This window comes from Callionymus lyra, chromosome 14 (genome assembly GCF_982586985.1).
Source record: "Callionymus lyra chromosome 14, fCalLyr1.hap1.1, whole genome shotgun sequence".
NCBI classification, from domain to species: domain Eukaryota; kingdom Metazoa; phylum Chordata; class Actinopteri; order Syngnathiformes; family Callionymidae; genus Callionymus; species Callionymus lyra.
The window spans coordinates 24173507-24200616 of NC_141831.1; the positions used below are offsets into that span (position 1 = coordinate 24173507).

A 27110-nucleotide genomic window follows, 5' to 3' on the forward strand; every position below is an offset into this window, starting at 1 on the left:
ATAAACAATTCGATTTCTTATTATTATTAAAAAAGTGAAAGATATATTACACATTTTGAAACAGCAAAACTACAAGATCACCTTGACCCTGAGATAACACACGGGTTAAAGAGGTTACAAACAAAGCTAAACCCTAAGTACTTGTATTGTAATCACTGCAGGTATTAAAAGGACAGAAGAAGCATGTAATTAATGGTGAAGGTCTTTTTAATTATTTTATAAATACTTATTTCTTTATTTCAGTATACAAAATAAGAGTATGTACATCCACAGAAAAGTGGTTAACAAAAATCCATCAGTTCATATGCTCTGAAAAATAGAATATACTTTAAAATGCCTGCCAGACGTCACAGAGACACTTGCAGTTCATCTCCGCTCCGTCCACAGGGAAAACGAAGCAGCACTTCCACCGCGGACACACGGACAGTCCCAACATTTTAGTGTTCCGTTACGAAGTACTTGAAGTTCCCTTTGATTCCTTTGCTCTTCTTCAGTCCGTCGAGGGGGGAAAATGTCTGTACCAAAAAATGAAAGTACCACCCAAGATCCGTCAAACATGTCCAAGAACGTGAGGGAGGTTGACGACGTTCCCAACAGCTTCAGATCCGATATGCTTGACTTTTATATGCGAAAAGTAAAATAGAATTAGAGTCCCCGATAGTGGAATTCATGGTCATAACGAGGGAAATACCCAGAAGGACGTTGGGCTAAACAGAATCCAACCCCTTGTTTCTGACCCCAAAAAAAGCAGACACCTGAATGAATATTGGAAAGGGTTAAAAGAATCTTCTCGATGAGATACACGAAGCTTGGATCAGAAGTTGTCTGTAGTGCTCTGGTCACTCTTGCGTCGCGACGCTCACTTGCAGACGTATCGCTCCACGATCCGCTCGCACTTCTTGCAGGTGACGTAGCAGCACCAGTGGTACTTGCAGTGGCAGCGCTCCACCAGCTTCTCCGTGTACGGATTGTAGCCACGACCGCAGCACATCAGGTCACAGCTGTCGCTCCCCATAGAGGTTTTGTTGCACTGCCTGGAAACACAAGGGTGTCTTGTTGAATTGACATTCACAGAATTCCAAACAAGAAAAAAGTTTTTATTTGGCCGTGTAGCGTTAAATCCAGTTCCCTCTAAGACAATGATATTTATGACATCATTGTAAAGGTTTCCCGCCGCAACCTGGACAACATCACACTTTGTGAAGAAACAAAGAAATATGTCCAACTGCCTGACGTCTGACCCTTTGTCTAATTGTTCCTCCAAGATCTTTTCTTCTCTCAATTATTTCTCCTGTTTAGTGCGGCAGAGAGCAAAAGTCAGCAATAAATCACCCAGACTATACAAGGCGGCCCTCCCCTCCGTAGAGCTCCTCCACCACAGCATTGTTTTATGATAGCGAGGTGGTAATGAGGAGTTTTTGGGCTGCAGGAGTGGAGGAGGAGGAGGCAAGTGTAAGACAGGTTTATGATGTGTTGGAGCAGAGACAACCACATCTTTACCAACAGTAGCCACCGCAGCATTCAAGTGCAACACCTAATATACCTGTTGTTTACTAAGGTTTTTTAACACTATCCATCCTTTTATCCGTCCATCGATTCATCAATTCATTTACCAATTCATCCATCTATTTAACCATCCATCTGTTCTTTTGCCTATCTGTTGATCGATCTATTCATTTACATATTCATCCATCCATGTAGTTTCCATTAATTTAACTATCCTGCCATCCTTTTAACTAACAACATCCATCCATTTAGCTATCCATCTATTCATCCATTTATCTATCTCACATCAATCCATTTGTCCATCCATCCATTTAACTATCCATTTTATTAATATCCATATTCCCATTCTACCCCTTTTATACATCCATCTATCCACAGATTCATCCATCTATTTATTTATCCATCCACTCATTCAGCCAACCATGTCTCCATCCAACATCAATCTATATATTCATAAATCAATCTATATCGATTTCTTCATTTAGACAACAAAGAAATGTTTTAAACGTGATCATTTATCAATTATTCTAAACACTGTTGTTTGATTTTTGAAATGTTGTTTTAAAAAATCAAACAAAGAAGTCAGTTCAGGTCCGAATGCAGCGAAATGTCAAAGTCAAGTCAGGCACCTTGTGACTTGGCGAGCTCGCTGCTGAAGCAGTGTGTGTCCCATCAGTGTTATCAGGGAAGCATCCATTAGACTCAGTGAGTGTCTCAGACATGAAACATGTCGTACACGTCTGTGTATCTGTCGAGTGGCCTCGTCTCAAGGACGCACAATATGATGCGGTATGACATCCATAATGTGCCGAGCTAAGATGATGTGACCTGGCTGTCGTGAGTGAGCGATCAGAGATGCAGCGAGAGCGCTGGCATAACACGGCCTGAGCCAAGATGTCATTATGGAACATTGGAAAAGTGGATAAACTTGGAAGATACTGCTGCACATTTGTCCAATTACTGATGTGAGAACAAATGCCGGATGATTGGTTGAAGCCACAAGCGTGATCTTAAAGCTGCAAGTGAAGCGTTATCTTCCGGAGCCGCCAGTGCTTCCAGGTCTCCTAGCCTTCCTCTCGATATCAGCTCTCCGTCCTAATAAGTGCATTAGTCATTGTTTGAGATAGTGGTCAAGAGCTCCAGTCAAAGTCGCCCTTTCTCAGTCCCACTGGCTCAGACAGACGGAGAGCTGTGCTTGTTATCAGGACGCCTCCAAACTAAACACAGCCATCCTGCAGGACAGCTCTTTGCTAAGGTCAACATTCTTGATGAGCACACGGATCAGGATTACTCATTTCCTTTTTGCCAGATGCAGGTCTGGCACGACTTTGAGTCAGGATACTGAGTCCAAACAACAGAGGGCCAAAACCCCAATGTCTCTCTCTCTCAATAACATTTCGGCAAACATGAGGTCCTCACCTCTCCTGCGTGCCCACGGATCCCAGCTTGTCGTTCTTGATACAGAAGTCCGGGGAGCTCTGGAGGTACACCAACTCGTTCTCCCGGACTGGCCTGATGTCGATGTCTTTGGGCACCAGCTGCTTGCGTGTCCCCATGGGTCGGTGGACCACTTTGGTTGCAGAGAGGTACTTGGTCTTCAGGTCCATGGCGATCTCTCTCAGGTCTTGTAGGCCTCTCCAGCAAGTTCTTATGGAGCAGGAGCCGGACACCCCGTGACACTTACACTTCATCACCACCGCCTCTCTCAAAGCCTAGACATAGAAAAGAAAGTTAGAAACGTCTTCTAGATCTGAAATATCAAGTCAAACTCTGTGTCTGCAGATAGTTTTAAATCAATTTGGGAATCTGTACAAAATTACAGAACACAACACATCCTATTATCAACATTATATCGGAGAACTAACCATCCATTTTTGAGTTATTTTGCTCACAAACAGACAGTTAAACGCAGATGATTACAACTTTCTCTGCAGGGGTAAATTAAGTATTTAGTAAAGTTGTAATTTAAATAGAAATACGTAAATGAAACAATTAAAAAGGCTAAAAAAAACAACAACACCATGGCTTATCTATAAAGAACTCTAAAATGAATTGCAAACCACCAAAACCTTTTGAATACTTTAAATTTAGTTCCAGTATCAATGTGAATTATGACCATGTCATCATAATGACTGATAAAATGTTACAAATATTCTGAATTTCAAATTGTATATCTTCCAATATGGTTTTCTTATAGCATTTTTGAGCCCCTCTTTATATAAAAATGAACATTGTTACAAATAAATTATATGATAAGGTTGTAAAAACAAAAATCTGCTTTTGTTTCACCCTGAATAAGAAGTGGTATGTATGACGTGTGAGCCAAAAAGACTACTTTAATATTTAATATTTACAAGTGGCCATTAACAGCAAAAAAAGATGCAACATAAAATGGTTTTGTACATCAAAAAAAATGTTTGACAAATGTTTATTTTTGTATTAAATGTAACACACAAGTGTGTTTATGGTCATAAGTAACGACATGAAAGTCTAAATGATGAGATTACCTGTCGTCCAACTTCACTGTTGTGGAGGTGCATCAGTTTGTTGGCGTGAGACCCCGAGCGCTTCATCTTCATGGGCGCGTCAGAGAACTTGGAGCCCATCATGAGGCCGTAGTGCAAGTTGTCGGCGCATCCTCCCCAGCGATAGCCGGGCTCGGGGATCTCGGCCGGGATCGGCCCGCACGAGCACAGCCGCAGATCCCCGGACGTGCACGCCCGTGCGATGGTGTGGCTGATGGTGGCTGCAGACAGGGCGTACACAAACGCCGTCTCTCTCGTTCCTGAGAATAGACAGTGGAATAAATCTGGTCAGACAAACAATATTCCACATGTTTAGGCTGCGAAAATGAACCACGCAGAGGTGCATTTCTCTTGTCTTCAGAGTAAACACTCGCCTGGGCTGTAATTTATGACCGTCAGGCTAATACGTTTAACATACATGACACATGTGTTCGACATGAATAGCATATTAACAAACAATAACTCATGCAACATGTTTTACATTGGCTTCATCATAATCTGTAGATTTAAGATGAATAGCTAGAAATGTTTTGTCAGGATTTATCTGAGACGTTCATGCTTCGCTGGATCCAGGTATGCTGGTTATTCATTTGTTAGCATAATGATGGTAAACTTTAGACTCTCAACATCTCTATTTTAATAGCAATAAACTGAAAAAATACTCTGACTAAACCGTGCCTGATTCTCTAAGTCCAAAACAACAACCACTCTTAGCTAACTGGTTCTGATGTGTTCACACTGAGATCACATGTGCTAAAGGCTGAAGTGCAATTGAAAGTGCAGAGAGAAGTCATGTATGACCGTGAGTGGGCTACATCAAAGTAGAAACCCAACCAAAGAAGAGCATTTTGCTGATTGGTGCGGACTGCTCATTTTTGCAAATAGCTGCTTTGCCCTTTTAGGGGGACGAGTCAACCTCCACACCCACAGCAGACTGCAGCTGAGCACGCTTAGAAAGACAAGAAAATCCAAATATACTTCAAATAAATACCATCTCACATGAAAAAAAATGGTTTTAGCTGCTTCTTTTCTTCAATTTCTTGTTGATTTTGACGGCTGGTACAACTAAAGATGGCCTGTGAATATGAGCTTCTGTTTTCGCCTTCTTATACCGAATTCCAACACTGAATTTATTCACTACACGAGACCCTTGCGAAGATTTGTAAGAAAAGCCTTAATTCAAGAGTGATTTGATTGTTATGTCAAATATAATCAACCAAAGGACAGAAGTTCAAAACACGTCATGAGCTGGAAAACAGCGCATATATTTTCTAAATAGTCAGAAATAAAACATCATCATGGTCTTCCTTCTGCATCAACTTTCATCAACTTGTTTATTTATTGAAAGTCTCGGCCAGCTGGGTTTGGGCCGTCGTCCTTAAGTTTGACACGTGGACTTTAAAAAGGATCAGGTACATGGTTATATTGAAGATGTGTCATTGGTTTGATGAGCCAAAGAACAGCACTGACACATATACAAACGTGCGAGTTCAAACACTATCCATAATACAATTCTGACAATCAATGGAAGAAGTTTAAAATAGATCATTTTTATCTCTGTGTACAAAACAGTTTGAATCTTAGCTCTTGATTTGTTAACTAAAGAGAACATTTTATTGTTTAAAAATGTGTCTGTTATCATGTTAGATGAGCTTTACCTCGGTCAAGGTCTGGACGATACTTGGGGGCGTCCATGGCGATGTCTATGGAGGAGCAGTTCCAGCGCATGTCTGCGAAAGTCTTCTGACAGGTTTTCTTCACCTCGCGTGCCGCTTGGATGATGGTCTGCATCAGCTCCATGTTGGTGCGACACAGCTGAGCCTGCGAGGAGACCAGTCCAGGCAGCAGCTTACAGTGTTGCGTCTGGTTGATGTACACGGATGCCGGCGTGTGTGAGATCGATCTGCAGGAAGAAACACTTTATTAACAATTTTATGGACAATTACCACGTAGAGACAAAGCCTGGACAAACAGAACAAGCTCTCTGAGCTCGATTTTTTATAGTATAGTGAAATATTTTGGCATCTTTTCTTAAAAAAGAACCGTCTTATCACAGTGGAAAGGTCAGCTGCAGAGTCATAAAACAAAAAGACATGTTCTTGGCATGTTTCTTTTCCTTTGTTGAAGCACAGAGGAGGCCTTGAGATACGCCAGAAAAATATAAAAAACACCTCTAAATCCAGACTGAGTCAGATAAAACCTCAACTAGACCCATGACTGTTCCACATTACCAAATAGACTGTTTGATGCTCTCTATGAAACTAGCTAAACCACAAGCTCAGGACCGTGACCCCTGACCTCTGCTGTTGTGTTCGTGAGAAACACCCCGCACTGACAGAACCCCGGCATGTTTTGCATTAGGGGCCAGCCACACGGTGCCCGGTGATAAGCTGCGACTCAGCTGGCCCGTGTTAAGTCAGCACTCGCAGGTGTTTACAGCAACATCTGCTTTGCATCGCGCCTCCGAGCATTATCAAGACTGTACGCTCGCTCGCGTAGATTTAGCACATGCCATCTCCGCTCTCATGAACACATCTGCTAAAGTCGTCCCACAGAGAGAGAGACGGCCGTTCTGATCGGAGGCCAAAGATCCGGCTGGAGCGATGGATCTTGAGATGTAGCAAATCTCGAAGGGTTTTGGAAAAACCTCAGGAATCAATAACCTTTAATCAGAAATTGCGTGCATTTTTGAATTGTTTGTGTGAATAAAATGACAAATGACAAGTCATGGGAAGTATTTACAAAGAAGTTGAATAAAATAGCTTCAGTATGATGTTCCTGAATGTTCATCTTGAAGACATGAGCGAACTGGACGGATTCGCTCGAAGTTGATTTTTGACCAACAGAAAAGGAATTTATTCTACAAAATGGACGCTCTGTGTGTAAAATTACGGAGGCGACAACTAAAAACAAAGCAACAGAAATCTATGACATTAAAACTCATTTCTATTTTTTTTTTTAAATATATATATTTAATCAATTGTACGTGTACAAAATATTTTGTTCTGGTAATAAGTTACTTACCTATTTAATAGCTTGTATTTTGGGGTTTTAAAGGTTCAGGAACAATCCCAAGCATTATGTATAATATGAAAAACATACATTTGTCATGAATTTTACGGAGATTTTGAGACATTTTTGAGCCTGTGGCCCCTGAAAGTTCAGAATAAAATTACAAACATCTAAAAGATTTAGAACTTTAGGACATATTTTGTGCCATTTATTCCCACAATGTTTGATAGAAATATCATATATTTATATATTTTGTATTACCTTTTTTGACGACGGAAATCTGTTCAGTTAATGATAGTTATATTTAAATGTTTTGACCATAAAAAGTAATGCGTTAATAGAAAACATTTACATTTAGTAAATGTTAATACAATAAAAAAAAAGGACCTAATAAAATATTATATCAAATACTGGTCCGTATTTAAAGTATTCTTTTTTTCATTTATTCATTTTTTGATTGTTTCTCCTTTTCTGTTTTTGTTTTATCAGAGTACAGTCTTTTTTGGGGAGGATCACATTCACAGATCATTAAAGTATTGTTTCCACTCATAAAGGTTTGTATAATACTAAGATCATACACACTACCGACTGGTTTAAGAAACTATTCCATCTTTCCGCTGAGATGGAATCACTGGTTGGTGAAATAATGACTCATATAATATCTTAAGGATCATCAGTTTTGATGGAGAGAAGAAAGATGGAGGTTTAGTACTTACAGCCATTTGATGCCGGAGCAGACCTGAGAGAGCAGCAGAGCAGTGAGCACCAGGAGTGGAAGGACGGGAGAGCTAGTCCTCATGTTGGAGAGGAGAATCACACACACTAATGCAAAGAGATGGAACTGTTGACTTCCCACTCAGGCGCCAACTGTCATGACACGACCTGCTCCAACAAACCCTGGAAAGAGAGGATTAAGAGACTTAACTTTGGTTAAAAGTTTGTTTTTTAAGATTTTAAATATTCATCACAACTTGTAGAAAGTAAAGATAAGGGATACATCAACAAACACGAGTTCAAACAACTTTATCTGACATCAATCCTTATCTGGTTTCAATTCAAATCAGGCTTTAATCCTGGTATCAGCTGAGATCAGGGTCCAGAATCAACGCTGTCCATGTGAATTTCTGTGTAATTCTGTTGCGGGTAACAAGTGCTAATGAAACATGATGGGGGTCTCTGATGATCAGGGGTCGTGATAGCGTCACCATGACGATAAGCCATCTCTTTGAAGCTGGATGGTAATGCCAGGAGTGACTTATTTAAATGACACTTTTGTTCCTCACTTTCCCAGCGCGACATATTCCTCTTCATCAATGAGATCGAGACATTCCAGGGATTTTACAGCCGCCGAGCGGCGAGTGAAGGTCGCGAACTCTGCGTGGATTTATGACTTGAATTGACACTTGGTGGCTTTACGTCCACGGCTACTGTTTCTGACGCTTTCTGTCATGAAGGAGCAGAAGCGCACGAGAAACTTCAGAAAACACTCGCGTGTGTTCCGTTTCATTTTTGTATTCCATTAAAATATATGATTTCGTTTACAAGAATTAAAAGTTATTTTAAAATATGTGCAATATACTGTTTATTTAAAAAAAATTAAATGAAAAAAAAACATATCAAATCTGTTCACCTTTGCGCCTGCGCGTTTCTCCCCGCGATCCACGAGAAGATGAAAGAGAGAATATCCGATCCTTGGGATCAACTGCTGCTTAAATCCAGGTTCGGCTGGTGAAGTAAATCCAGACAGGTACGCATGATGCTTCCACGGAGCTGGTCAGTGAGTGTGTGTGTGTGGGAGGAGAAGTGTGTGTGAGGGAGTGCGAGCGGAGTGAGCTGGAGGGGGTTGACCCGCTTCATAAGTACCACTGCCCCGCTGATGTCACACACACTTATTAGCATAAGAAAGAGCCACACACACACACACACACACACACACATACACACACACACACACACACACACACACCTCACCTCTGATGGAGAGGAATCCACACACTGATCTTATCGTCCTGGTATTTTTATAGCTGCTCCAGAAACTTTATCACACAGTTCATCAAAACTCTCAAAGTTCTCAGTTGTACTTCGAGCTTTATATTCAGATTGTCCTGTATCGAAGTACTACTTTATTCAACACAACTACATTTGTGTGTAGATTTTTTTTAAAACAGATACTGAACAAATGTCTTCATCTTCAATAAAACATTTAAGTTATTTTAATTTATTTGTGGTTGTGAATACTGCAAAGAACATAATCTGATATTTTAGCATTTATATATTTTTCAATTACTTATAGTGATATATATGTCATTATTAAGTTCGTATTATTGACTTCAAATCTAAAAAAACTACTTTTGTAGCAAACAAAAAAAATTACGCTGCTCATTACAATTATTTTTCCAAATCCCAAACTTTGATGTACTTTGGATTTAAATCATGGAAAGTAGTTTAAGGTTTTATTATTAAGATTTTTCAGAGAGGTTATCTATAGAGTAGAAAAACACTTAAAAAGATTCACAATTATTTTCTTTGTATTTGTTTTATTCTACTTGACGTTAATGTATATTCAAAACAATATAAAAATGATGTTGAATGAGCCCAAGCAGACAAATACTTTTAAGTAAAAATATCTTGATTGATGTGTATTTACCAAAATACAGTAGAAGTCATATAGATTCAAATACTCTCCTAGTAGAAATGTAAAATAATTAAAAAAAAACAATATAGTAATTTTAATGTCAAGAATATAAAACCACAAAAAGAAAAATAGATAATGAATATTCTAATAATCCCTCATTACTTTTCAACTTTAAAAATAATAACATAATCAGTGGAATTAAAAAATACTCCTGGTATAGATATCATTCTCACTGAAATGTATTTTTTTTACAAAATATTTTCCCATGTTCTGGAGCGGTCCATCTTCTTCAGCGAGGACCACGATGAAAGTGATCCGCCACAGTTGACGCAGCGGTTCAATGGTTCACGTCCCACGACGCTCCAGACCTTCACCTCCGCCGTGTGGTTTCTCCAACACGGCTGGTGTCGAGCGGGTCCGTCCGCTCCACTGGTAACGTCAGATCAGGTGTTGTCAGCCCGTCTTTGTAGCAGACTTCTCTTCCTGACCACAACAGGCCCGGCCGGCTCCGCCAACACTCGGATCCAGTATCCGAGCCGCTCTGCCAAACACGGTCCAGTGCAATGTCTGACAGACAGTAAGATGACCCCATATGTGTGTTTCTTATTCACAGGGAAGCCGTAATCCCGCTTCCACTGAGACTCCATCTGTTTTACATGACAGTCCACTGTGAATGGGCACCGGTCGGGGTGTGTGTGGGAGTTCTGGAGCTTTTCAACAGGACCGGGCAAGTCTACACAGAAACTTTTTCCACTCACGCTTTCCATTCCGGAGGTAAGGGTCAACACTCGGGCCCTTGATCTGCACATCTCTCACCTCGCAATCAACATCAGGCCGGGGACACCTTCAGGGGCCTCTGGAGTTCAGCAGAGAGGATCCAGTGATGTCATACAGCAGCAGGATCGCGTCGGAGGTGCTATCAGAACCAGCTCTGCGGAGATAAAGTTACAGTTACGATCTCGGTCGGTATAATCACCACTTGACATGCTGGGATCACACACGGGAAATCAAACCGGTCTGAGGAGTTGTTACCCCAAACTGAGTCAGGAACCTCCGAGTCTGCCAGTGGGTGTTCAAATAGTAAACAATGAGGAATTAAAAATGTTTTTTTCTGAATAAAATACACTTAATCATCTATCATCAAAGGAGCATAAATGAATGCTATCAGGCTAATGCTATCTTAGCATTAACATTCTGAAGTTCCTTTCAGAACAACATTTAAACCTATTATTTCAAACCAAGTGTAGAAACTATTGTTTCATATAAATTGTTGTCTGTTCATTTATACCTAAGAAAACTTTTTCTAGACACATTAAAAAGTACTATATAAGATTTATTTATTTAGATTGTATCATCTTGTTCTTCTCTTTATTTCTCTTTGTTCTTGTTGTTATTTTATTTTGATTTATTTTTTGTGAAAAATTAATGTATTTGCTGTGGCTATTGAAAAAAAATAATTTCAATAAAGTTACCTTACCTTACCTTTACCTTACCTTTACCTTATAAATAACATGTTTATAAAGATGGTAGTCATAATACAAAGTAATAACGATTTAAATTATTATTGACGTAAGAAAAAATGGTTGCAAATCATTATTGCAATTCATGCACACACAAAAATTGATATGGATTATTTTTTAAATGAACATTTATCTAACATGCAACACATTAAATAAAAGTATTAATTATTAATTATTGTATATATTGTGATTATTTTATTATTTAGGAATTTAATGAATTTCAGGCACACTCCACATCCAAAAATGTAAGTGTCATGCAAAGTAAGATATCAATATTACTTTTATTTAGAAGTGAAAAATAAGTTAATTTGACAAGGATTTAGGTTTTTATGTGTCTCCACTCTGGCATGCAAATGTCTCATGAGCCCTCAGTGACAGATAGTATATATGAGGATTTAAATCTAGAGAAATAAATCAAAATGGCTCTCGTTCGTCGGGATCAGCAAAAGAATACAATAGTGTTTCTCTCAAAGTAACACACTGTGAGTTTGTCATCATTTTAGTTGTGTATTAGGAAAAATGGCGGCACTAATAGAAACGTAAAAGAAGAGCCGGCTGTGACGAGTCAGTCCCGTGAATACAGTGTGAATGTTTGGGCGGACCGAGTCACTGTGTCGAGCTATTGTCCTTCAAATCTCAGGAGGATCAGGCCAATATCGCCAAACTGGAGGCACACTGGGGGGGCAGAGGAGGGGGGCCGACACTCAACTTTCACCCAGGAGGATCAGAGTCTGAATGGAAGCAGAGTTTCTTTTATTTCCCCGGAAAATGCTCCCATCTGGATACGCATGAAAATTCATGAGAAAGTAGAAGAGAAAGGAAGTGTTGAAATCTCAAAATGTTTTGTTTGCAACACTTTTTCTTTACTGAGCTGCAAAACTAAACGTATTCTGTTCAACATTTACAAATAGAATCAATACTGTGTTGATACCTCAATGACATTTGAAATTAAGTAATTAATAATTAGTTGTGTTCATTCACAATTATTATTATTATTATTGTTTTTTCTTTAACAAGCATTTAAAGTGAAAATGTCAAGTCTGACAGATCTCAAATATTGAAAAACATGTGACAATCCCATCATGCCGGTGCTGTGAAACCAGCAGGAATCGTTGCCACAAACCTGGTCCAATCTGTTCTCTGCGGGACCAGACTGGACTCACATCCTTTGTGTGCCATTTGTTTATAACCTCTGTCTCTATTGTGCTTTGAGGGCCGAGGCCTTTCAAGTGACAGATGGGTGGTGCTTTTGAACATGTCATGTGGTCCTCCAGGGCAGCAGGCTCACCTTTGAGCTGTGTGTGGCGATGTTTATTGGGCAGAGAGGTATTTTGTCACAGGTTTTGGTTTAAGCTGAAGTGAGAAGATGAACCGGATGCACAGAATTGATTTATCTTTCAACGATACAAAAAAGTAATTTTAATTTTATTTTAGTAAGTAAGTAAGTAAGTAAGTCAGTAAAGGTTATTTGTAAAGCCCCTTTCTAGACCAGAGTCACAAAGCGCTTTAACAATCAAAAACAATGCACAGTTAAATCAGAAAATCAAGGAAAAGCCTGCACAAATAAAAATGTCTTAAGACTTTTCTTTCTTTTACGCAGAGAGAGAGGAAGATCATTCCAAAGCTTAGGAGCAACAGTCTGGAAGGATTTCTCTCCTCTGGTCTGGAAGCGTGTGCGTGGAACCATCAGCAGATTCTGATCCACAGACCTAAGAATCGAGTTGGGGTGTAAATCTGGATCAGATTACTGTATGTGTATTAATCCAGGCATACATCATTTTTTTATACACTTTTAGATTAAAGAGATTGAGATAAAACATACAAAACTATATTTTAAATAATTATTCTAATATGATACCTGAGTCTTCGTCTGTATAAATCCAGTTTTGTCCAGGTTATATATTGACATTACAGCATCATTTGATATATATTTGATAAATAAACAGCTGATATTAATTTGTAGATATCTAGGATTTTCAAGAAGTTTTCAAATTTTAATCTTTAAAAACATTTTAAATTACATTTTCATAAAAACACAACAATTTCATTGCCTTTTATTGCTATATTTATAGGTAAAGTTGATGCTAAATTGAGTATATAACTGACAGTGATTCAGACAGAATTAGAGTGAAAATCTCTTATCTAGTTACAATACAAATATTTTAAAAATATTAACTTAAACAATATTGTAACAGACGCTAACCCAAACCAAACAACGAAAGCACTAAAAGAGCAACATCTTCAAAGCAAATGTAAGTTTGATTCTATTCATTTTATGGCTTTGGATTTCGCTTTTAAAACCTTTGGCAGGAGAAAGAAAGTACAAGTTATAACTTGGAATAAAAACGTCTGAATGATATACAAACATTGCTGTTAGAAATGTTCTGCAGAAATACAGCTGTGGGAGGATTTACTCTTTTTTTTAAAAAAAAGGCTAATTTCCTCTAAGGTCAAAGGGTCACAGCACTGTCTCACACAAGCACTAAATTATCTATGAAACTATATCTTTGTCTGGAGAGGTGTTGGCGAGGAGGAGGTGAAGGTGTTGAGGGGAGAGTTTTGGTGGACTGCCCAGAGGAGGGGGCTTCCTCTCAGACAACCTCACCTTCTCAAGCGAGGCCAGGAGAGGAGAGGAATCTCCCGGACCAGCACCAGCATGGCCGCGGGCCCTCCAGCAGCACAATAGATAAATTGTATAGATACATCTGGTTCTTATAAATCCAGTCTGCCCTCATTGTGGCTGGAAAAGGCGTGAGAGCACCGGAGCATCCTTATGGATGATTAAAGCTTCCTTTGGGGATTACGAAAGCATCTGAAACTCCGAGCGAGCTTCATGCCCACTGATTTGTGAAAATGTTCCAGGAGCAAATAGCTGCATGCTGTAGGATGCTCTTGTCCGTGCTGAGCGTCGGAGAGTTAAAACACAACTGCCATACGGAGTTGAAGTTCATTGTGTAGCCATGAGCTCACCGGTAGACACGTATCTGCATTTCATCCCAGAATTTGCTCACATTAAAACATTTTCTGATACCAAAAGAGATGGTGTAATAACAGCAATGTTAAGGAACAAAAAAAGGTGATTTTATTTTTTTTTGCAAGATCAGCAATTTCCCGGTCGCCTGGGTTTGAAGCCCAGCTATATATATTTTAAAATTAATTTTACTTCCGTCTCATTTAAAAAAGATATAGAAGATAAAAGATAATATTTTGTTGAATAGTTTTCTGTCAAGGTCACATCAAGTCATACTTAGGCAGTATTCAAGGTGGCAAATTTGGAACAGGCTAGTCATTGAGCAGCCATGTTTGATGTGTCAATAAAGTTTCATATATTAATTTAAACAATATTCATTTTTTGTGTGTTAAAGGGCAAATAGATTGCACTAATTTCCTTCTAATTAAAATGGTTTTTTTGGAACGGAAGAGCCGGCGACCAGGAAAGACCAGGAAAAGGAAGAAGAGAGCATAGGTCACATGATCACCAGAACACCTTTTGCTTCTCCAGACTCTGCCAACATCTTGCTGAATGGAAACCATGAAGCACACTCGGCTTCAGCGATTTGTCTTCTCCTCTGCAGGGCTGTTAGATCGTGGCTGTGTGTGGACATGTTTCCTGAGTGCACTTACATCTGAGTTCCAGCAGGAAACATGCTCCACCAATCCATTCTGGCCTCACCCGAGCAGAGGTCGACCAGCTCTGGATCGCACCTGAGATCTTTCCGCCTGAAGTGTAAATAAATCAATTTCCTTCTGGCATGTGGATCGGCGAGGACACCGGGATGTTCCTGGGCAGCACATGGCTGCAGTGAGCGGAGACAGATCTGTTTGCTCAGCAGCTGAGCAGGACATGGAGATGCTGCTTTCACACTGAGCTGGGCAGCGACAATCAGGTCTTTGTCACGCTGGCATCTGCTGCTACAGCTCAACAGGAAGAATACATGTGTCTGTGAGAGCAGTCTGTGGGGTTATCAGTGGTCAAGATAGCCTGGCACCGTGTCAGCAAGCCACGAATCATGAGTTCAAAACACATTTGCTGGCCTATCAACGACAGCGTAGATCTATCACATCTTTTAAGTTGTAAAATTGAAAAGTTAAGCAATTTTGAGTAGATTTATTATGGAAAATCTGTCATTTTAGTTTTAAAGAAATATTTATTTTAAATAATTAATTGAATAATTTGAAAATCCCTAACTAAAGAAACAACTAGTTTTAAACAGTTTTTCAATTTAGGAATATTTTTAACTTATTCACATTTTGGGGGAATTTTACTAACTAAGAAATTTACTAACGTTACCATTATAGTCCAGGGTCATCAAGGTCAACACGTTTCAAACAAATGTCTTAAGAAAGAATTCATATTTATTGTACAAGAACTGTGAGGTTTTATTTGTTCATGGCATGAATATGCAGCTACTCTTCCATATGGTGCCTACAGGGGAATATTTGGTTGGTCATTAGTCCGTCCTTAGAAACCTATGGCCAATAATTGACAGAGAACAGGAGCACGTTTATTCATAGTAATCACATATTAACTTAAAAACAAAGAAGTTAGAATTTGCATTGAAACTACTCCACCTGGCTGATTCCATTCTTGGTCATCATAAAAAATATTTAACTTCAATGGATCATTAAACCAGGTTGCAAAACACATTATTAAAAACTAATGTAAAAAAGCCAAAATATTACAAACTGCAAACTTTTCTTAAGAGGTTCATAGATTATTGTATGAATTTAATTATGCAAGTTCTCAATAGTTCATATATTATTATTATTCATGTCAATTTGAATCAAGAACAAACTGTAGCCCAAGGGCCCATGCGGCTCTAAAACTTCAAAACTGAACATGTAGTTACGTTTTTGACAACAAACTAGCCATTTAAATTTTAACAATTATTTATTACAAATTCAATTTTATGTATGGATAAAAAAAATCCATTGCCTCCTATTTTGGAGAACGTTTTTCTTCCTAAAACAGTCATATTTGATTTGCCACAGAAAACTTTATCGAGCAACAGCGCCATCTGGTGACAGTGCTCGCAAAACTACATTCTTCACAGTTACGACAGGAATGAGAGAGGGGAGAAAAATGCTTATTTTTTTAAATAGTTTTATTTATTTTTAGACAAATATATAGAAGGTAGTCCCCACTAAGGAAACATTCTTTGAAAGACGTTTACAGCAAAGTAGTTCCTGCAGAGAGACAGGAAGCATAAGAAATGCTTAAAAGACAACTAACCCTTTCTATTTGTGCCCAGGAAACAAAAGTATGTGATTCAATAGTTGGATAAAGACTGTACAAGTCAATGGAATGAAGGGGTGGGGGTGTTTAAAAGGCCAATGGGATAACCTTGAGTCAAATTAAGTGGGAGGGAAGTTTGTTTAGCATCAAGGCACACAAGCATTTATTCATAACCGTCAGACACCTTGGTCCCACTGGGCAGCATAACTGTACAAACTAAACAGTTACAAAATAAGAATGAGAGATCGATCAATCAATCAAATACAACGGAGCCCCCCCCCAAAAAAAAATCAAAATGTATTGTGATTTTTACAAATTTGCTCATCAGTCACCAACTCGTATCATAGATTTTGACGGAAGACCTAGAGCCATTACAGAGAGTACAGCTCCGACAAGGATCTCTGCTGCTGCTCAACAAACTCCTGCAGACTCCGCTTTCCCTGTCTGAAGTTGCTCTCTCTCCTGGAGAAGGGCAGGATGACGAGCAGCCTGAGGAGAGTTTCAATGTTGATGAAGCTTCTAATCTGAGACGTCTTGAGGGCATCCAGCACAGTGGTGGGGAGGTAACCTGCCAAAGGATCCAGCCACTTCTCCTTCCAAGTCTTCATCTCTGTGTGGAGGGAGGCCTGATCTGGCAGGTCCTCCTTGTAGAGGCGGAAAACAAGACCACTGAGGATGCTGGTTTCTACTTTGGACATTGCATAAGGCACAATCTCCAGACACTTCAGCGTATCCACCACCTTCTCCGTGAAGAGGTCGTTCATTTCTGATATCGAGTGAGTGACGATCTTGTGGCTCACGGACTCTTTGTAGAACTCACTCAGCGGCTCTAGGAGCACCTGGTGGAACATTGGGATGTGCAGTTTAGACGCCAACGCGACAGCCTCGTCGAACCACACGCTGTGATGCGTGTCCATGTCACTTTTCAGATTGTTGAGAGACAAGTGGATGTCAGGCAAGGTGCTCATGGCAAGCAACATATCTAAAGGTTTACCCTGCAGGGCCTCGCTCATCTTCTTAGTGGCGGCCAGGATGTGCCGCTGCACCACGATCGACAAGATGAACTCAAAGTTTCTGATCGAGGTCAAAAACCCAGAAGCCTGTTTTCGATCAGCAGAGTTCCCTTCCAGTTTGATCTCGTTCAGGCAAAGCAAGACGGCCTCCAACATCTCCAGCATCAACTCGTGCATGTCATGACTCTTCTCCCAGTTCTTCACCAGCTTGTCCCTCAGCTCGTTGCCCTTTACTTCGTCGTACTGGAAAATGTGTAAAATCATTTCTTCTAGCTTGATCTGACGTTCTGCACCGCTAGTAACCCAATGTAACACACGCGCCATCAGAGCCGCTCCATCTGCTGCCTCTTGTACCGGCGAGGTCTTGGCCAGCCACACGTTAAGAGAAATAGCTGAGCTCAGCGTTCTTATGGCCTGTGGGTATTTCTCAGCGATGGCTACAGTAACTGCTCTCATCTGCACTCCAACTTCCCCGACACTCAGCGAGGCCTGCCCTCTACAGTACTCCATGTTCAGCCCCCACTTCTCAGACAAGGCCGTTTCGATAGAGTCTGTGAGGACTGCCGTGTTTTCTACGAAGGGCATGAAAGCCAACGTCTCCTCACACTGGACATCCTCCTTGTTCAAGTACCTGATGCACAAGGGGATGTAGAGTTCTCCCTCGATGTCGACAGGCTGCTCTGTCATGATGGTAAAGAATTGAGAGTCCCACAGTTCCTTTAGGATGGGTTCCCTAAGTTGCGGGTCGTAGAAGGACACGGTTCCTCTTGATCCTGGCACAACGACTTGCACGATCGCGTCCGTGTCGGCCGCCATCTCGACGTCACCAGACACCAGACCATCTGTTGTCGCCTCCCCTTTCACTTCGGTGGACCCTGGATTGAAAACAAAGCGTCTTTCATCCATTTCTAATGCAACCTTAACATAAAACTCAATGTTTTAGTAAAAAAGACTTATGCAAGCAAGCAACTTGTCAATATAGAAGCAGTTGAAATCTCATTCTCACCTTTGACAAACTTCATCCTTTGCATAGTTTCCATCACCTAAAAAAAAAAAAAGGTAAAAGTGATTTAAAATACATTTCATGTACAAGAGGAATGGAGTATTAACCCACCTGAGAAAGGCAATAGCAGCTCTCCGCGTTTACCTCTATGCACTTGGCAACAACCTCTGGAATCCGTTGCAACGTAGTGCAGTGAGTGTGAAGCATCACATGAACTGTTCTGTCGCCTTTGCACACAGTGTTTTTTAACAGATCTCTCATGGAATTCAGCGTCGTCTTCATCAGGTCGCACTCGATACTGACGCTGGGCAGAACAGCCACTAGTCTGAGCAGGAGGGTCACAGAGGGATGGTTCGCCGCTTCGGGGTGGATTAATGTCTCCGCGATGGACGTCGGGGGAGCGACATCCTGGTAATTCTCTCTCCAAACTGCGGCCCAGGTGTTTATCTCCTGCTCAACGGACTCTGGTTCTGGAAGACCAGTTTGGTGAAGGATGAGGGGCTTGAGGGGGGACTCTGGCAGAATGGGCTGTGGGTTGCAGGAGGGCAGCAGTGAGAGGACCGACAAAGCTCGTAAGTGGTGATCTGAGAAGCTGTACTTCATCTCATCAATGAGACTCTTGAGGAGGGGCAGAGTGAGATGTTCTCTGTAATAGATCTCCGGAGATTCATAGTTGCAAACCTCCTCTGAGAAATAAATCTGTTCGGGGGCAACTTTGGTCGCCAACTGAAAGGCCTGTTCAAACCAGGTGGCGTGCACAGACTGGACATTTTCCATCATTTTGTTCAGACTCTCAATAATGGATGGGATTTTTTCCACTTCACAGAGGATATCAGAAGGATTGCCACATCGGAATATGGTGCTACAGTTTCGAAGCGGTGAACATGCGTTTTTCACAATGACAAGTGTCACTAGAAAGTCCATATTTCTCAAAGTGTTGGCCAGGACTTGTGCAAGAAGCGACTTGATGTCTGTAGTATTAGAACTCACTACATCTAAGCAGCTGAGAACACCTTCTAGTGTGTCAGCCAAGATATCAAAGAAGTCTTCTCTCTTCTTCCATCTCGAGCAACAGGTTTCTGGAATTTCCTCCAGTGCCTCCCGGGGCATGTTGAGAAGCCCATCGACTGCCTGTGCCAACTGGCCTTCCAGGTGAGGAGACTCGTCAAAGAACTTAAGGAGATCTTCTGCAATATCGAGCATCTTCGCCACTGATGGACACGGTACACTAGCAGCAAGCCAGTGAGCAAGGCCACAAGACTCACTCGGGGTGACAACCGCGAGCGGATATTCCTGAAGGAAGTCCAGTGACATCTTCTTCAGGCTTTGGTATCCTGGACCCAAGTGCATGAATGCTTGTCCCCGACACTGAGACATGGGCAAGGCCCAGTCGTCCGTCAGGATTTTGGCAAGATTTCTAGCTTGAATATCGACGTTATACTCTTCATCGAATGGCAAGAAGCCCATCAGTTCTACCTTTGGGGTAGAATCTCTCACAAATCGAACAAAAACAGGCAAATGTGTCTGACTGGCGATCTTTACAGGCTTGTCAGTTATTAGTGAGAAGAAGGGAGAATCTGTAATTTCCTTGAGTATCGCATTTCGAATCCCCTCTACGAGTAGTTGCGCAATCTCCTTCTCATTTATGCTTGTGTCGCCCCGAGTTTCCTTTCCTGACCAGTGACACATGCTGAGCTCCTGGATGAAAAGATCTTGTTGTTCTTCTGAGAGGTCTGAGATGGAGCAGTTCTTTTTACCAAGGAGTGTTGCTAGCTTGAAGACCCTCATCAGATTCGGTCGGTTATCTTCAGGGTGGCCGTTTTTAGTAGCCAGTTGGTCATCAATGATGGCAGAAAACACTTCCAGTTTGCCTGCAGTTTCAGCCGCTGTGTTGCTACGATCAACTGAAGACAAGAGAACATTGAAAAACTGAAAACATTTATCCAAATCTAATTTTAATTAGAGATTCATACCTTCCATAATATTGTCCTCAGAATTTTTGTTGATATTTTTGGATTCCTGATCCTGTGAAATTCAAGTTTTTTTTTTAAATAATGAGTACTTGGGCAAAGACAAAATGCATTTAATTTGTAAATTGTGAAGCACAGTTACTCACCAGGCAGATTCCCTCCAAAGCTTGTGGAGTCACCTTCAGACACTGCGTCACCATTCGGTCCAGATCTCTGCGGTAGTCTGTGCCCACGTGCAGCATGGCCAGACACAAGGTTCGGTCCTTGGGATCCGTTCTCCTCAGATAGTCTTGGAACCTCTTGTGTCGCATTACAACGCCACAATCTTCCAGAGCTGTACTGGGGAGCACTGCCATGATTTTGAGCAGTATGTTGATGTTCCCAAAATACTGCATAAGTGGCAGACGCAGTGTGTGGTATATTGAGCCTGGGATTGTAAGAGAAGCTTTGGTTTTCCAGGTGACTCTCCAACAACTCAGCTCTGTGCCGAAGTTGTCGGCATCTGGCAGGTCCCTGGTGTAGAGTGGAGGCTTTGACTTCAAGTTCTCAAATATGTAACTTACTACGACCGAGGAGGGGACCAGGGAGAGGAAGTTGAGCGCTTCTTTGTGATCTTCTGAAAAATGATCCTTGACTGCACTGATTATGTTATCTACCAGTGGAACACTCAGGACATCTTTGTAATAGACCACTGGCTTCACAATGCCATCTTTTGACACAACATTTTCAGGAACTTCAATCTGTACGTGCAGGCTTTGAGCTATTGCAAAAGCTTCATCGTACCAGTTTTGATGGAACACCTTAATGTTAGTCTTTACTCTGCTCAGAGACGCCACAATGCCATTAATTTGGCAAAGCTGGGAAGTAGCGCTGAAATGGTCCTTCTGGAGACCTGCACTCAACTCTTTGGTAAAGGAAGATGTATTCTTCAGAACCACCATGACCATAATGAACTCGAACTCCATCAGTTTTTTGAGAAGTGCTGTTGCTTGTTCAGACACACTAGCGGTCCATCTCTGTGGGTTGCTCTTGATCTTCTCCAAACACTCAACGAGAGGCTCAAACATCTGCACAAACACCTCGTACGATTCATGCTTTTCCTGCCATAGGGAACAGAAATTTCCTTGCAACTCCTGGGCCTTCTCAAAGGTTTCTCTCAAACCGTACAAGATCACATGGTCTAGCTGCTTCTCAAGAGTAGCTGTGCTACCAAAAAAAACAACAACTTCCTCAAATGTATCCAGAGCTCTTTTAACAGCAGGCACTGGAATCGTTTTTGCCCACCATGTGTTGAAAGAGTAGGAGGAGCAGTGTGTGCTAATAGCAAGAGGATGCATCTCTTGAACTTTGCAGGCAAATGCCTTGAGCTTGTAGGCCAGGTTGCCAGACCCTAGGTATGCTTGACCTCTGCAGTTCTTCAAGTCAAGATGCCAATCTTCAGCGATGATTGTCAGAAGACGATTAACCATGGTGTCACACTCCAGATCGGCATCAAGGAATCCCATGAGCTCCATTCGCATGACGTCAAAGCTGTCAATGAAGCGAAGAAAAAGAGGAAGATAGTCCTTCTTCCCAAATTTAACAACTCCATCAATAAACAAGGAAAAAAACGAGGTTCCGACTTCCATGAGAATTCCCTCCCTGATTGCATTTTCACAGACAGTAAGGACTTCTTTCATCTCTGACTTGGTGACGTATTCGATTTCTCCATCCTGGGCATTAGAGACCTCACTCTGTTTTACAGTTTGACTGTTGCACGCAGCCGTTATTGCGGCCTGTAATGCTGACTTCAGTGCTTCTCTGTCCGTCTCTGCGCACTTCATCTCGACCAGCCTCTCAGCATCCATCTCGAGGTTTAGAAGTTGTAATTCCTCTTCAGCATCCTTGTCAGCATGGTTACCTTGAGTTACCACTGAAGACAAGGGCATAAAAAAAGAGTTATGTGATACAGAAACCAAGCATTGGTCTGTTTAAATGTCCCTAAGAGCTGGGCAAGTGAAAAAGATTTCAAATATTTGCAAAGTCCCATTCAACTCCCAAAGCCGAAATAAACTAATCTGAGCTTAAAGTTTAAGGGGACACTTCTTTTGGCTTTTACTTGTACAGCTTAAAAGGTTTTATATTTTTGTTTCAGTAAAGTTTTAAAGTCAAATGACAAATTCCATTTATTCATAAAGAAAAATGGTGGTTCAATTCCCATATACCAACATGCCAGAGATTTTGGTTAATCATTTTACTTCAAGTACTGACAGTACCAAAGGAATACATTTAGGAAAATATCTTACCTTGAACAGTATTGGCTTTTGCATCATTATCCTGCCAAAATAAATCATCAGGTCAATGCAGGAAACTTTGATCAATTCAGTTTGTGCGTTTATAAATCTTACCTGCTCCAGCAACAGCATTATGTCCGGATGCCTCTGAACATACAAGTCCACCATTTTTTCAATATTCAAGGACACGTCTTGGTTGACAAAGATGGATGCCATGTTGCACTGTCTTTTGTCCTCTGGAGTTGCCTTCAGGTATGCAGAGCAACGCTCTAGTACCATGTGGTATTGGCCAAACACATCTGCCTCGGCATTAACACATGGAACAGTGCCCAGCACTCTTAACAAACTCTGGACATTGGGATAAAATCCGATGTCTGGAATCTTCAATGTGGAAAACACTGTTGTGGGGAGAATTCTACGTTTGATTGCATGCTTCCACTTCACCTCCCAACACCCTAGTTCTTCATAGAAAGTGTCAGGCCGGGCCAGATTGTTAAGATTGGCATCTGCAACCTTATCTCTGCGAATGTTGAAGTTGTGATCGGCCATGTAGGATGGAATCAACACGAGCCATCGGAGAATCCGCACCATCTCTGTGCTGAGCACGCGCTTGACCTCTGCAACAAGGTACTGCAAGACGGGCCGGGCCAGAGTCTCTCTGTAAAAGTCCTCCAGAGGTGTTTCTGTTGGATCACCTTGCTCCACCTCTGGTTTATTGATTTCTACGCCCAATTTCTTTGCTCGACCGACGGCATCTGCAAACCATTTTCTGTGGAATACAGCGATGTCCTGTTGGTAGTGGTTTACCAACTTTAAGGCATTTGTTATGGTGTAATGTAAAGTACTGCTGATGCTCATGATTCCCCTGAGACTGGTGTTGAGTATGCTCACACAGCAGAGGGTGTTCTTGAGAATGACCAGAGTGACGATAAAATTGAAATTCCTCAAAACAGGCTTCAGCTTTGCCATTCGCTCAGCATCATTTTCGTCTACTTTTGAAATCATCTCATTGATGCAACTCAGAAATGGCTCTAAGATCTCCAACATGGTCTGGTACGCATCAGTTCCGTACTCCCAGTTTCCACCGAGTATTGCCTTGATTCTCGCTACTTCACCCTTAACGTGCCCATAGGTCATTTGGATCTTCCCTTCTAGTCTTTTAAGGAGCTCTGGTACTTTCCTGAGTACTGATGCCACCTCTTCTACAGTGTCTGCAACATTTTGAATGGCAGAGACAGGCATGCAACGAACAATCCAGACATTAAATACATATGGGTCACTTGGTGAAAGGACCACTTGCGGAAACTCCTGCAGAATCTTGCAAGTAAGATCCCGCATTTTCTGACACACACTTCCTGTGACTAGGTAACTTAGGCCCCTACAGTGATCCATACGCAACCCCCACTTATTCCTCAACTCTGACATCATCAACTGAAACAGGCCTTCCATATCCAAGTCACAAGGTAGGAATCCAATGAGGTGTTTCTGTGGGAACCCTGCTGCAGTGACTGACCTAATGAACATGGGAATCTGCTCCTTCCCTTCTATTCTGGCCACATCCTGAAACAAAATGGAGAAGAATCGAGCCTCTCTGAAACTGTTTTCGATTTCCTCGCGCATGAGTTCCCCAGCAAACTGGAGAATTTCCTTTTTGTCAATCTTCTCCAGGCAGGCATGATTGAGAACCTGCGGCCCCCTTGAGCTAGCAATTGATTCTTCGGAGTTGCCGTTTGCAGCATTGATGCTGAATCCGGTGAGTGCTAGAATTTCTTTAAAATTCATTTTAAGAATGTCTCTTGCTTTGGAGCTGGATGGTTCCTCAAAGGTCTGGTCAAGCATGTGTGGATCAGATGATGCAACAAGCTCTGCAGAAATCTCTATTGCCTTTTGAGACTCAGGGTCATTTTCTGATGAGAGAGAAGATCAGGCTTGTAGGACATCTAAAGAAATTAATCGATTAAGCTGCCATTCAAACTGGTGATTACCTTTTGTTTTCTTTAAAGACGTGACATCATCTTCTGACTGGATGGAGAAAAAGAATCACAAATTTGCCAAGATGAACATCATCAGTCATTAAAAATATAATAAATGATAAACTTACAGGGTCTCGCACACGCTTCCTGCTGCCTGATGGATCCATGGATGACGTAGAATCAAATAATGTTGGAACTGCGTCTTCAGTAAGAACAAAACTGGAGGCACTCTAGATACAACAAGAAAATGGAATTATCTTTCCTCGTAAACAATTTCAATTTTGCATTTTGTATCTTTACAAAAAAAAATATACACAAGTAAAAAAAATGTTTCCAATTATAAAATAAAGTAATTCTAATGAAATGCACAGGGAAGAGAACAAAATATTCCCTGTGCAAACTTAATTTGAACTCTGAAGTAATTTAATTACAATAATAAGATAAGTATAAGTTTAAGTCATATAAATAGTCAACTAGATTCATAAGGGTCTCGTTAGTCTGGCTAGCTTCATATTACCCTCCATATTCTCTCTCCTGGTACGTCATCTAGTGTTGAATTTAACCTGTGGGTTGTATTGTACGCTCCAGTTGTCTTTTTTACGAGAACAGTAATGCTACAAAGGAGCCGATGACTTCCCTAAAATATGTTGCTAAAATGGGGCGGAGGCAGGCACTGGGAGTGTGGGAGTTATTGTTACTAGAATGCATAGTATTAAAATTAATATTGGTACCCATTTACTATACATTTCATTAAATAATTATATGATGAGAAAAAAAAAAATCTTTGTACCTGTTGGGAAATGATAGAGGGTGCGAAGTGCTTTGCACACAGTTTGTAGTTTTTATGAAGCTCCTCTGGTGGTTTAGACTTCAAATCCTGGCGTCCACAGTTGCTCAGCCACTGTTTACAGCTGAAAGACAGTGAGTATTACATAAATAAACATATCATGAACCGAGCAAATAATGAAAAAATGTAAGAACAGTTGCTGTATTGCAATTCCTCGCAAGAAAATATTCAGCCAAAGTAAGTAAGTGTATACATATATATCCTACTGAAATAACTCCATAATTATTTTTAATTTCTTTTTTAATAATCTTTTCAGTTCCTAGTGGAGATTTTAGCGCCACCTTCCGTCAGCTGATTTAATACATAGTTTGGCAATATTTTTTTTTAGAAAAAGGTTGTTTTTTTAATCATGTGCTTTTTCACTTGATCACTCTGTGTGTCTTCCAAAGTTAGCTAAAAGTCATGATTTTTTTTATGAAAATGCGTTTCAATCGCAACAGCTAATAAAAGGTAACCCGTAAGGCCATTGATTTGAATGGGATCGTCCATTCTAGGAGCCTAGCGTGTTTATACTCGAACATTTAAGTTAAGCAGTTCAATATTTAGAGCATATTATTTTTATTTACATTTCTGTTGGCTTCAGCCCTGATATGTTCACCTGGTGTGCATTTTAATTTCAAAGATAAAGTGAGGCGGCCAGATCTACGACGGTTTAAATTTCAGCACAAAAAAAGTTTTCAACTAAGACTTTGCGGCAAGCAAAGGGTAAATAAAGCTTTGTAAACAATCCAGAGGTGCCTCTGCAATCGTAAAGTTGTTTCTAAAAACATAGATCACGCATATATTTTCCACAGTGAAACGTTAAGTCTGCGCCATTTTCCGGAGTTGTGTCTCTTTGCTAACATGTCGCTAAGCTAACAAGGCTCGCGTTAGCTAGCGCACACATTTACATTACAAGCATGCTTGTGTTGTGAACGTGAAATATGTTGGAACCGTGCACGAGGCAAAAACCTACCGCTCTGGGTCCAGTGGGAAGCTAAAAAGTGGACCGACGTTTTCAGGTCCCCCGGTCGGGAAGTCACAGTTTGTTGCGGCGCAGCAGTCTGTCATTTTGAACTGCAATGAAGCTAGCTAGCCCGAGAGGTAGCTAGCTTAGCTGGCGGTTTGCAAGCTGACAAGCCTTGAGAGAGCTGACCTGCGAGTCTACACGCTCATGTCCCAACTAAGCGCGGCCAAGATCGACGACACTTTCGCTGGAGTCGCCAAGGAAAACTAAACAAGCACCGATTTCATGCTTTAAAAGTTGATCATGCGAGCTGAGCTAAGAGTCACCGAAAGCGTGTTATAAACCAGGAACCCAGACTCTGCTGTACACGAACTTGACCAGCAGAGGGCAGAAAAGCGCAGCCATGCTGGGATTGAGAGCCCGGGACATCCAGAAACCATCACACCACAGCGCTCCGTATATTTGTTTGAATTATTTCGATGAAAGTTCGAAATGTATGCATGTACTTGGTCTGTATAAACCAAACTCCATAGAGATTTATCCTAATGTGTTTGTGACTGGTAGAGCTGTACTGGAGAAACTTCACCATCATGTATTTTTACTCTAAACACATAAGATACATGTTATTTTTAGCATAACCTTTGTTGTACT

General features: G+C 41.0%; 2 protein-coding genes across 2 annotated transcripts; both read right to left on the reverse strand.

Moving 5' to 3' along the window:
- Positions 1–204: 204 nt before the first annotated feature.
- On the reverse strand, positions 205–8859 carry wnt11 (wingless-type MMTV integration site family, member 11). Its single transcript, XM_087807651.1, has 6 exons — positions 8674–8859; positions 7760–7940; positions 5690–5934; positions 4014–4291; positions 2926–3218; positions 205–1034 (listed from the first exon to the last, which is right to left on the reverse strand). The coding sequence occupies exons 2-6, from the start codon at positions 7840–7842 to the stop codon at positions 860–862; spliced, it is 1074 nt and encodes a 357-aa protein (XP_087663777.1). The 5' UTR covers positions 7843–7940; positions 8674–8859; the 3' UTR covers positions 205–859.
- A 7426-nt stretch (positions 8860–16285) lies between these two features.
- LOC148066732 (uncharacterized) lies at positions 16286–26832 on the reverse strand. Its single transcript, XM_087806722.1, has 11 exons — positions 26469–26832; positions 25457–25577; positions 24795–24896; positions 24679–24715; positions 22808–24600; positions 22706–22736; positions 20567–22332; positions 20424–20475; positions 18562–20354; positions 18454–18490; positions 16286–18322 (listed from the first exon to the last, which is right to left on the reverse strand). Exons 1-11 carry the CDS (start codon positions 26561–26563, stop codon positions 16806–16808), a joined length of 7344 nt encoding a protein of 2447 aa, XP_087662848.1. The 5' UTR covers positions 26564–26832; the 3' UTR covers positions 16286–16805.
- Between the last annotated feature and the right edge of the window lie 278 nt (positions 26833–27110).

Excerpts from the sequence above, each read along its gene's own strand:
- wnt11 (XM_087807651.1), bottom strand. The coding sequence starts at position 7,842 with ATGAGGACTAGCTCTCCCGTCCTTCCACTCCTGGTGCTCACTGCTCTG. Across the intron at positions 3,219-4,013 it reads ACAGTGAAGTTGGACGACAG|GCTTTGAGAGAGGCGGTGGT; the intron begins GTAATCTCATCA and ends TTCTATGTCTAG. Across the intron at positions 1,035-2,925 it reads TCCGTGGGCACGCAGGAGAG|GCAGTGCAACAAAACCTCTA; the intron begins GTGAGGACCTCA and ends TTGTGTTTCCAG.
- LOC148066732 (XM_087806722.1), bottom strand. The coding sequence starts at position 26,563 with ATGACAGACTGCTGCGCCGCAACAAACTGTGACTTCCCGACCGGGGGA. Across the intron at positions 24,601-24,678 it reads GTCTTTAAAGAAAACAAAAG|AAAATGACCCTGAGTCTCAA; the intron begins GTAATCACCAGT and ends CTCTCTCATCAG. Across the intron at positions 20,476-20,566 it reads CTTTGGAGGGAATCTGCCTG|GATCAGGAATCCAAAAATAT; the intron begins GTGAGTAACTGT and ends TGAATTTCACAG.